This window comes from Carcharhinus amblyrhynchos, chromosome 2 (genome assembly GCF_965287045.1).
Source record: "Carcharhinus amblyrhynchos chromosome 2, sCarAmb.v2.hapA, whole genome shotgun sequence".
In the NCBI taxonomy this organism is placed as follows: Eukaryota; Metazoa; Chordata; class Chondrichthyes; order Carcharhiniformes; family Carcharhinidae; genus Carcharhinus; species Carcharhinus amblyrhynchos.
In genome coordinates, this window is record NC_137325.1 from 78,037,162 (window position 1) to 78,049,619 (window position 12,458).

Here is a 12,458-nt window from a genome sequence, read left to right on the forward strand (position 1 = left end):
CTTTGGTAAATTTCTGTAGTGCATCTTGTAGATAGTAGCAGCAGTCTGTACTGAGTGTTGTGGTGGAGGAAGTGGGTGTTTGTGGATGTAATGCCAATTAAACAGGCTGCTTTGTCCTGGATGGTGTCAAGCTTCTTGAGTGTTGTTGGAGCTGCACTCATCCAGGCAAGTGGGGAGTATTGCATCACGCTCCTGACTTGTGCCTTGTAGATGGTGAACAGGTTTTGGGGAGTCAAGAAATGAGTTGCTTGTGGCAGTATTCCTAGCCTCTGACCTGCTGTTTTAGCCACTGCATTTATGTGTTAAAATCCTGTTGAGTCTCTGGTCAATGGTAACTCCATGGATGTTTACAGTGGGGGATTCATTGATCGTAGCTATCTTTGACAAAGCAGCCTGTTTGATTAGCATCACATCCCCAAACGTCCACTTCCACCACTCCAACACTCAGTCGCAGCACTGTGTACTATCTACAAGATGCACTGCAGAAATTTACCAAAGATCCTTAGGCAGCACTTACAAACCCTTCACCATTGAATGTCAAGGGGCAGTGGTTAGAGTGTCTCTCATTGGTGATGGTCATTGCTTGGCATTTGTGTGGTGCGAATTTGCTGTTTGACTGGGATATTCATTAACTTTTAGGGAAACCGATCACCCAATCTCAAAAAACTGATTTCCTCTTTCCTCTTCCTCTTCCTCATGGCAATGTGAAACATATTAACTTTATATCCAGGTAGAAATGTTAATTAGCTATCTTTGATCCCAACGCTCTTTCATCTTGGAAGTAACTGTATCATTTATAGCACAACTGTTTATAACCTTTCTGGAACTTTGGGAGTCACAGGGGGTCTTCCAGTGGGAAAGATAGAGGCCTTTGTCTCCATACATAAACACCTTGCATCTTCCTTTCAGAATGACAATTTAAGTCTTTTGATCGCTAACATTCAAACCAAACAGGCTTACAGTTGAGCAGACTCAAAAACATGACCCCTTTTATTTATTCTAAATTTAAAACTACAGTTTCAGTATTATATATGTAAACCTCATAATTATAACATTCTTAAAAACTAAACAATCCATCTCTCCATTGACTTTAAAATTTAATACCTTAACAAAAATTATTTATTACATATAATGGTACTATTAACATGTACCATTATGCAGTTTCTAAAATTAGTGGCTGCTGGTGCTGAGAGTGTATTTGTCACAACCCAGAGGATTACACAAGTTTTAAAAATTTTTATGTTGCCAAGTTCAAAGGCTGATTGTAAAACTCCCACATAGAATTGATATTACTACCAGACTATAATGAGCAAATCTACATAAAAGCAAAGACGTGAGATGTGCAGTGATCTAATGATTAATGTTTCTTGATAATTTAGACTTTAGTTCTGTAGTTCACATTAATTACTCCAGATTTAACATTCAGATTTGCACAGAGATAACCAATTAAAAGAAATGCTTAATAAAAAGGACCCAAGTGTTCCCTGTTTCTTTAAAGCTTTTCAACCTGTCTCTCAAGACTTCTACAGACAAAATTTAAAAGAGAACATATCTTCCCTATCTACTCATGCCATCAGGCTGTGCAGATCTATATTGAGTCTAACTGAATATAATAATGGAGGATATCCAGTGCACTTAGCTAGAGAAACATTAATGGCTGTCTGAAGTCACGTGCATTAGGCATGGACCAAACTCATAAAGGAACCAAGATCTATGTTAATAAGATCTTAGCACCTAAACAGTACTATAATCAATCATTGTTTACATGGAATTGGTGCAAGATTGTAGGTCTTCAATCCGGCTCTGTTGTTAGCAGTGAGTTTGCTTTTAGTTTAATACAGCCATTTGTCTGTTTTAAAAACTGCACACATCTTATCTTATATCTGGGCCCACCTTGTATCTAAGGGTCTTTTGCATGTTGAAATGCAATATGTAGATCCTACACAACATCTACAGGTATCCTACTGGATATCTCTTCTCTGTGAAGGACAAAGAGGAGCACTGTGGAGGCATGCAAGGCAGGAGATTTGACATCTTATTTGCTCAAGACGACCCAATTGGACTGGCAACTTTGAGAGATGGGGTGAGTTCCCAATTGGAGGGCAGCGTCAACAGTGGCCTCTTAATTGTCCGCTGTCTGTACTTATCCTGCCAAAGGTCCTATCATCTGTCATGTTTTCAGAATCTGCTTTTTGACCCAGCGGTTGAACAATCATGATTTGGAAAAATTCCAGCCTATTTGTGCCTTTTACCTCCTAACAGTGCAGAGCTTCTAAATGTTTCTCCACTGAGAAGGAAATTAGAGGATGGTTGCTAGGTGCCAGTGTACGCTTGTAGAGAAAACAGTTGTGAAGTATCACCTCCAAAATTATCTCTGGATTATCCTTAAGTGCCACTGATATTACTGCAGTGATTGTTTTATGCTAGATGCAGAATAATTAGAACAACACAGGCGGATGATACTGATTCATCATCTCCATTATCGGTGCTATTTCCTGCAGTTCTCTGCAACATCACGCTCTTGACCAGAAATCTGTGTGGGAGAACAAGGCTGTCAAGCGCTTAGATCTAATCTTGACATTGTAATATTAAGTAAATTGTATATTGAGAGCACACTTGTTGTGGCACCGTTCATAGATCAGCAAACCTTTTCTTCACCTAGTGTTCTAGTATGATAGCAGTGACTATTTCAGCATTCTCAAGCCAGCCTGCTCCAATGCTGCTCTTCTTAAGAGGGTGTTCTTTAACTCCAAGAAGCGTCTCATTCCCCCTGCTAAAAGGCCTCCAAACATGATTTTTGAATGGAGAGATTTTACATTGTCAACTTGCTCTAGATATTTTTCATTCTCAGTAAAAGAAAAGAAGTATAGTGACCAGCAGTACTCAAAGAAATTCATCAAATAATCTCTCATATGATCCTGATACCCTGTTGAAACTTTGTGTAAATGAGCTAGTCTTGCATTATTGCAGGATGACCATGCCCCGATTGCAGATTCATATTGCTTACGTTAATTCTGCCACAGTTTTATCACTCGTTAATTCAGTATAATTTTGTTTAGAAATCCTTAGAAATAACCAAGTAGCAAAATAGCATAAGAGGCAGTTTTGAATTGATCACAGTCAATCATGTTAATTCAAGGACATATGCACCAAGGCTAAAACACATTTTGTTCACTTCTTACTGCTTCTAGCCACTGATTGCTTGGTCATGACAACACTGAAAGCTGATTTTACATACTTATACAATGGATTAATAATAAGCATTGAAAGAAATTCCATTTTGAAAGTGATTACATTTTATAACAAATTAAAAATAATATAACTTGTATCTTCCTTTGAGAATTCTCCTTCAAAGCATAAAAAATATTTGGCAGAGAATTAAACACGAACAAACCTAATCATATCCTCAGCACAGGAATACCACCAACACTTAAAATCCTAAAGTTCGTCACAGAGCTGCTTCTATTATTTATCTCCATGGACCAACTCTGTGAATTAAAGTACCTCTAAGACAAAATAGAACAATTTAGGGCACATCCTAGTTTTTATTATCCCCAATCCTAACTGCTTATTCCTTCAATCCTTCGTTTATGTTCTATTGCAGAATAAATTTTCCTCCAGTGGGAGAAACTAAAATGGTTTTGGCATTTTTAAAGGATGTAATATTGCATGCTTTCTGTTCATGCACAGTGCCCCTGGACCGGAGAGTCTTTTCACACCAGGATTGCAGCAAAGTAATTTGCTTCAAAAATACTATGCTCTTGACTGGGTTTGGCAATGAGGTGGTTAATGCTATCCTACGCGCAGCTTTACTGGGATTCAAGATCTGTGCTAAGTGTTTTTTTGACTTTCCAGAAATCATTACCTTTATCTACATTGCATGGATAGAATTTTTCCAGCGATCTCCGAAATGAGTCTCCATACAGTTCACCAGCCTTTTTATGCCAAATGAAAAGAAACACCTTACATTTAGTTAGTGCCTTTAGTTCTTTTCGTATCCTAAAGCTGTCCAAGTTAATGTTAGCCAATTTGATTCCAAAACCAGGTAGGAGCCTAGTATTGCTGAAACAACTGATTACTTTATAATTGTGTTACTGTTGTTATGTAGACAAATTCACAGCTAATGTTCACATACTATTTTCTGATATATGGAAAATAACGGTGAGTGCAATGTAACTGAATACCAGATGCTGCATGGAACAGATGGTCAATCTGATACCACATGAATTGTCCCAAGGCCCAAGATGAATTTCTGCTCTATTGTAACTAAATTAAAATCATCCTTCATCTAGTAGTAAGAGTACACAAAGCATTCCACTGTCACATCCTAGGCAAGTCTCCCAAAGCTTCCTTTGAACACTATTTTGGAAATAATTAGTTGGCCAATTTCATCTACTCCTGATGTGGAGCTTATCCCAATGGATAATCACAGATGTGCTCCTCATGTTTTTTTCATAATCTAGAAAATCCACTGCTAAAATAATGGGGTAATTTTAAACTTTGCTGTCTGGGGAGTAATATAGTGGAGTGCATCACCCACATACAGTAGAACCCTGCCCAGTTTTATTTTGAAGACAGAAGGATGAAAATTGGCCAGATGTTACAATGGAGAATGATCACTCTCCAGGCTCTTGCCTAAGTGGAAAATTAGCCTCCAGGACTACCAAACAGAACTTAACCTAGGAATGTCATGCTATGTGACTACTTTAGCATATAATTTACACTGACCTTTAGGATTTACAATCTATTTTATGTGTCTCTTTCCAAATTAACATACCTATGTTGTTGGTATAAAACTGATGTAGAGAGAAATGTAGCCCTCAATCTTGCATACATGCTGCCAAGTTCAAGATGTCATGATTTTTGCAAGTCTAATATCATTCACAAAAAGATATAAATCTGTTAACAGATTATGTAGCAGTATTGCAGAGTGAGATTTAACTGCACTTGGTCTTAAGAGAACAGTCTGTTTTAATTTTTGCTATTTTTAATGACTCATTTAGACATTTTAATTGTATTTCAGGTGGAATTGTATGCTGTGATTACAGGTCATGGAAGTGATGAGAATGGCTGCGGAGAGTTCTGTGTCACTTCTCATCACTTTGTAATTAATGACATTCACAATAATACAAAGGTATTCGACAATGCCGGTAAGAAACTTTGATATTCTTGCAGTATTCAGTTTTTTTTGGCTAAACAACTTCATGAAATGTACATTGAAGCCACATGGAATTCAGGTAAGATTTTTGCATTGTGACAGGGAATTTTGAGACGGCAGGGTTTCCCGGTTTGGTAGCAGATAAGTCAGTGGAGAACACATTGCCACTGATACAGGCTGAGCCACAGCCATTTAACAGTCCAAAGACGGTTAACTGGCTGCACGTGGGACTGCCATCCTTCACTCAGGAGGACGCCCCACATCAGAGAGTGGCTAGCTAATCCAATTGCCCAGCTGCTCTCTAGTCTCAGCAGTGTCAGAAGCTACAGTGATCAGAATTGGGATTACAAGTAGTCCCTAGAGTCCAAATCCAGGATGAAAATGGGGGATCTCAGGGCCAGGAGAGGAGGTGAGACAGGGAGTGTGGAGGGCAGTGGTGCCGGAGAGGCTGGGAGGATGACACTCGTCAAGGCAGACCTTGTTGGCGGAGATGGGGGTGTGGGATGGATGTGCCCAGTGCTAAAGGGAGGTGATTGATGGAAGTCCCCTGTTCCTACTTGAGGCCCAAGCAGGATCATTTTCTAGGCTTACCTCCTGCTCCAGAACTCCTCCCACCAGTTTGAAAATTGAGACTGGGTGGGAAATGCCGCTTTATGTGGTCATTAATTAGACAACCAAGCCTCACCCATCCCAATGTAATAGTGAAAGATCCAGGTAGGATGGGGACCAGTGGGAAGGCCATCCAGGGGAGCAAATGGATCCCCCTCCCCCCCCGCCCCGCAAACCATAAAAGGATATGTAAAATTCTGCCCTATGTGTAATTACAATTTACTTTTATTAAAAATGCAATCCAAAAAAAGCAAATTTGTTTTTATATAATTACTACAAAGGCATGTTTGATCAGTGAATAATTAGAGTATAACATTTCCAAATAATAGCAATATAAACTTGGGCTAGGTATTTGTCCCTATAATGTATATCTCAGAGTTTATAAAAATCATATTCTTGTTAGTAAATACAAACAATGTGGGTTGATGTTTAAAATGTATGTGTGCAATTATGAAAGATTATGAATATAACAAATTTAAGCCTGCATAATATTAGTGAACAATTGATTACTAAAATATCATTATGTATTATGTAGAGAACAATGAATATCAGTAGTTGGAGAGGTTAGGGTTGTGCTTGATGGGCTGTTTAATGTAAAACATTTTAGCTGTGTTTTGAGGAATTTCCTGACATCAATACAAGTTCTTTTTGCATGATGAGCACTAGGGCTGGAAACCATCTGATTGATGTTCCTGACAGCAACAAAGTGTTCCTCAAAACTGGAGGAATTTCACGTTACTGTAGATCCTTTGGACTTGCAAATCAGAACTACAGTTCACTTCTACATATGCCAATCCAGAACCAAAATGGCATCTGCACTGCTCTTTACACTTCAGAAGTGGGCTGCGCCAAATACCATTTTGGTAAGGTCATTAGCATATGTTTTCTATTGTGAGGGAAATGCTCCCTCTCATTTCTGTTTGCAGTGCAGTGCAGTCCTGAAGACTGAAAATGCCCTTGAAGGCAACTATTGAGGGCCTGGCTTAAGACTATTAGCTTGGCATTGGTGATAGCAGTGTGTGCTAGCTGAGTGACACCAATAAGGACTGACAGAGAGGCAATAATGGGAGCACAAATGCTGTTATCCTGAGAAGAGAGTATATTCATGCTGCACTGAGCTACTGTCATTCCCCTGGCATAATACTTCAGCAAACCTAGTAATCTGCCAGACCACAGATTGCTGGACTGCCGTGAGATCCTGCACCTTTGAATACTGGGTTCTGCAGCCATGGTGACAGCAGTCTGAGCATGCAGCAGGATGTGTTTGCAAGAGATAAATCTGAGCTTTCTCTCCAGCACTTCAACTTTGCATAGTTTCTCCTTGTGTTGCAGTAGAAACCCGAGACATTGACCATTTGAAGCTACATCATACTTGGTCTGCAAGTGTTTTTATGGTGCTGGCTGTCATTTCCATACTGGAAAGGATGGACCCCAAACTCTGCACCCGTTTGTGTGCGAAGCTGGTGCTGAACTTCTCCATGCTTCTTGACAGTGATCACAGGCTTTCTTACAGCCTTTAAATGAACCAAGCATTTCTGCGTGCACCTCCATCACCCTTTTTCTATATGACACACTATCAAATCCTCACCTAAGCCCCCCCAGAGCCCAACAAGTGTGGAACCGCTCTCTGGTAAGTTGTTTCCTGCATTATTCTTTCCCCTTGTTACACTGTGTACAAATAAGACCCCTAGGCTACCTTCAAAGGTGCACACTGTCAGTGTCTGAACTGGTGGCTGCAAATGTCTGCTTATGTGATGGTGTTCCTTGATCATCAATTTCCTCTTCTTCCACCACTCCTTTATTTTCCACCTGGTCAGGTAGCATTTTCTGGGTATCTCAAAGCAGAAATGCTATTGTGGCAAAGGGAGAAGGAAAAGTAAGAGATCCCTCCTGAAGGAGGACCAGGTATGAACATACCATCATGTTCAATAGTTTCAGCTCTATCACGGGCCTTAGTCACTGTTGTTCCAGCAATGGCAAATACTATGAGTGGCACAGTGGCGCCGTGGTTCGCACTGCTGCCTCATAGTGCCAGGGATCCGGGTTCAATTCCCAGCTTAGGTCACTGTCTGTCTGGAGTTTGCACATTCTCCCCTGTGTGGGTTTCCTCCCGGGTGTTCCAGTTTCCTCCCACAGTCCAAAGATGTGTTGGTTAAATGCATTAGCCATGCTAAATTCTCCTTCAGTGTACCTGAACAGTCGTCAGAGTGTGGCAACGAGGGGATTTTCACAGTAACTTCATTGAGGAGTTAGTGTAAGCTTAATTGTGACACTAATTTAAAGAAAAACTTGTTTCTCCATGGGTCCAAGGACATGCAACTGTGCCTATCTTTGCCAGTTAATCCCTGCTGCTTCTGTGCATCTGGCTCTCTGCTTGAGATTGTGGGGTGGGGTGGGGGAGGTGGGTCTAATGGTTGTCTGCCTGATCATTGGGGGAAAGTGGGGACCGCTGCTGCCACTCTGCCTGAGATCAGTGAAGGAGAAAGGGGATAGGGCCCACGATCAGTCTGGGTGGCGGACGGAGTGGGGGGATAACGGGGTTACTAATGTGGGGGGGCTGTTGGGGCAATGTCTGTGGAGGCCAGTGGGAGGCATTTTTCAGTCCGGGAGCAATGTGACAGGGAGCCACATTCTATCATTTTTTTCTGCACATTTGCAGTTAGAGGCACCAATTGGAGCTGCAGGATTTCAGGCATCTTAAGCTCTGCCCACAGGCTTGTGCGGCGCAATTTAGAATCGCTGATATTTTTACAGACTGTATGTGTATGGGGGCATCTGAGAACAGTCTATAAGTTGGAATCTGAAACACTCCCAGTTTCAAGTCCGCCCAGCACTTAGAATCAAAATGGTAAAATTTCTTTAGTAAATTTATCCAAATATTCATTTACTCTCTGATTATTCTTTTCCAAGTTTATTAATTTTCTCATTCAGTTCACCAACTGCTCTGGTGAGTTCAGTTATTTTTGTTTCAAAGTCAACTGTGGAACCCATATACAGCTTAGCAACTTCACGTGGTCGTTCTGTTCTTTTCGGAATTCTTCCTTCATGGTTACTAATTGCATCTTAAACTCTTTCAATTCACTCATTAGGTCCTCAATGTGTTTCTTCAAATTTCTTTATCTGCTTTCGGAGTCTGGATGTGCACTTCCACACCGCACATCTCATTTTGATTGTTTTCCAGATGGCATCAGAGTTCAAGTATTGCTCTATTCACAATGAAGTTTCAATAGTTTGTTGGCTTTTAATTCTGCATTGAACCAACTGTTCTGACTCATCAGCAATTCCTTTTCCTGTTCAGGGTGTTTTGCACAATAAATGTGTGATTGCTCCATGTGATAATTTCAAGCAATTATTTGTCATGACAATTTTATGGCAGATAGGTACTCAAAAAGAGAATTCCCGCATTTTGGACAGTCAGTAACTTAAAATCAAAAAAGTCACCATCTTTGATGGCACAACATACTGTAATACTATTATTTGAGTGCATGATTCAACTGGCAGTAACGTTATGTAAATGTAAGCTGAAGGTCTATAACCCAAGGACATTAATTTAGGTTAGCACTGTTGTAATATTGAGGGAATCCTACATGATTGAAAGTGCTATCCAGTGAGTAAGATGTTAGAGCAAGACGACATCAGTCTATTCAGGATCTTACGGTGTCATGCAGCATAGTGTTCTTGGTGTTCTATTCAATATTTCTCTTACCAATAATATCAAGAATATGAATTATATTGGTATTGTTTGTGAGAAGTTGCTGTGAACAAATACTTGCTACAATTGCCTATATAGTAACAATTTCTGCTCTCTCCTGTATTTAAAGCACTTTGAAAATTATGACATGTAAGATAAGCTGCTGTGCAAACCTCCCTTTTTAACAATATTGCATGCTGGAATTTGTACCCATGATCTTGTACACAATTCTCAAACTGAGCTGTTGCCTAGGGCAGGTGCCTTGCTGAGGCTTGAGCACATGTGAGTGAGGTAGAGAATCTTAGCACACTGGTGAAGGTCTTAAAAGATATCCATCACCTTCTCGACTTCACAATAAAGCAGAAAATCTCAAGCAAGGTGGAGAAAAAAATGTGAGGGATGTCTCATTTCGCAGACACACAACAGATGTTTTTTTATCTTGCTGTCCAGCGAGAGAAGATTAGAAAGTGCAGCAAAGGTGGATTTACCCCTAGTGCTGGAGTATCTACAGCACTAGCAAAATAAAGCATGCAGTTAAAATCACATTGATTTAGAATTATGTTGATGCTTTTTCTATGTTTGTGAGAAACCATGTTTTAGAGTAGAAACGAAGTAATCAATCAGAACTCAATATCATTCGAGGTAAGGAATTCATGCTTCTAATGTTATTTTGCAAGATACTTTGGAAAACTATTCCAACATTTTTCAAGTTATTATTAATTTAGCCTTTTCTATATTAAGGAATTATAATGATGATCACAGTAAGTATGTTATTACAAAGTCGGCAGCCTCTCTTAAACCATTGTAAACTGATGACCACTCAAAGAAAGCATTATTGCTTTATTTTGAAACCTGATTTATTTTATTTCTGAATATTTCACTTGACCAGGGTGTTGTAGGTAAAATAATACCTCCTGAGGCTGTTAGTGAGTCAAAATAGTGGTTCTTATTTCAAAACTCTGGCATTTATTCCAGAGTTTAGGGAGAACTCGTTCCTTACAATAGACTACCAGACTTCTCATAGAACTCAAACACAAGTGGGCATTTATACATCATTAGTCTTAGTGTCAATCATGACATAAGTTTCCCATTCTGGCCAGAACTTCGGGTCTTACTTCCTCGGTCGTGATACAGCCCCAGATTTATTCACAATTCACAGTCCAGCTGGCAGCTGCGGTCATGACACAGGCTTAATCTGGTCACAATTCAAAACCTTCTGCAGCAGTACCGGCATCCCTGTCTTTGAAGTTATCGCAGCTGTCCCAGCAGGACTCTTCCTGTTAAAAGCCGGTATCGCGATCTGCCACACATAGGTAAGATTTGCAAAGTCTACAAAATAACAGCCACGTTAAACTATCTGTCTTTATAAAAATGAAAGTTAAAGCATGCGAGACATGAACAAATAACTTATGTTACTGCCAGGAGCAGTATAAGCTTGAGAAAATCAGTCATAATAAAGGGTTATGTTTGTGACAAATTCTAGGTACAAAATCCATTAACCCTTTCCCTACTTCACATGGTATACCTTCAGTTCATTTTTGGGCAAATAGTAGATGAGAATTCAAGGAGAAATGAGAATGTAGTCATATCATCAGTAGTCTGTTTTAAAAGAACAAATTGTACTACTGATGTTAAGGGAGCAAAAATTAGAACATTGATGCCAATGTTTTCTTGTTAGCTTATCTAGGTTTATTGTTTAAGTTCAGAGATATTGAAAAGTATTAATAACTGCAATAGCCTACACAGATATCTTTTATTTATCCATATGGATGACACTGGTAAAGATTTATTTATTGGCCATCCCCAGTTGCACTGAGAAGGTTGTATTGATCCTTTTCCTGGAACTATTGCAGTCTTTGTGGTGATAGAGTTCACCCTGGGAGTTTCAGGATTTTGACCCAGAGTCGTTGAACGGCAGTATCTATCCAATTCTGGATGGTGCATGACCTCAAAGGAATCTTGACATTTCCACGATGTTGCTCCTCCTCTCAATTATGGGGTCTTCAGGGAAGGCAGGTGCTGTACAGCCAACTTTAGTGAGAAACTGCACTGCATCCTATACATCATACACACTAAGCCAGTGTGCACTTACAACGAAAGGTGTTGAGTCTGCGCGTGTGGGAGAGAGAGTTGAGTGAGCATGTGTGAGGGAGAGAGAGTTGAGTGTGTGTGTGTCTGTGGGAGAGAGAGTTAAGCGCGAGCGTGTGGGATAGAGAGAGAGTTGAGCGCATGCATGTAGGATAGAGTTGAGCGCGTGTGTGTGGGATAGAGAGAGTTGAGCGTATGCATGTAGGATAGAGTTGAGCGCGTGCGCATGGGATAGAGAGAGTTGAGCGTGTGCGTGTGGGAGAGAGGGGGATAAGTGTGCATGTGTGGAAGAGAGAGAGTTGACTCGTGTGTGTGTGTGTGTGTGTGTGTGTGTGTGTGTGTGTAAGGGAGATAAGTGCTTGTGGGAGAGAGAGTTGACTGTGCACGTATGGCAGAGAGTTGACTGTGTGTGTGCGGGAAAGAGTTGACTGTGTGGGTGAGAGAGTTGAGTGCATGTGTGTGGGTCAGAGTGATTAGTGTGTGCATGTGGGAGAGATAGAGTTGACTGTGTGTGTGTGGGGGAGAGAGAGAGAGTTGAGTATGTGTGTGTTTGTGTGAGAGAGGGAGTGAGCATGTGGAGTAGAGAGAGAGTTGAATATGCACGTGTGGGAGAGAAAGAGTTAAGTGTGTGTGTGTCTATGTGTGGGAGAGAGAAAGTTGAGTGTGCACATGTGGGAGAGAGAGAGTTGAGTGCGTGTGTGTGTGTGTGTGTTGTGAGAGGGAGATAAGTACATGCGTGTGGGGGAGAGAGAGAGAGAGAGTTGAGTGTGTGTTTGTGTGAGGGAGATGACTGCATGTGTTTGTGTGAGGGAGATGAGTGCGTGTGTGTTTGGGAGAGTTGTGTGTGTGTGTGTGTGTGTGTGTGTGTGTGTTGAGTGCATGTATGTGTGTGGGAGAGAGTTGAGTGTGTGT

The 12,458-nt window shown here is 40.6% G+C and overlaps 1 protein-coding gene across 1 annotated transcript in view; it reads left to right on the forward strand.

Moving 5' to 3' along the window:
- The window catches only part of LOC145355530 (uncharacterized), a 201,272-nt gene that overhangs the window by 140,353 nt on the left and 48,461 nt on the right, over positions 1-12,458 (forward strand). Inside the window, exon 10 of the mRNA XM_080207775.1 lies at positions 5,024-5,150. Within this exon, the coding sequence (XP_080063901.1) occupies positions 5,024-5,150 (127 nt within the window). The remainder of the gene's footprint in view (positions 1-5,023; positions 5,151-12,458) is intronic.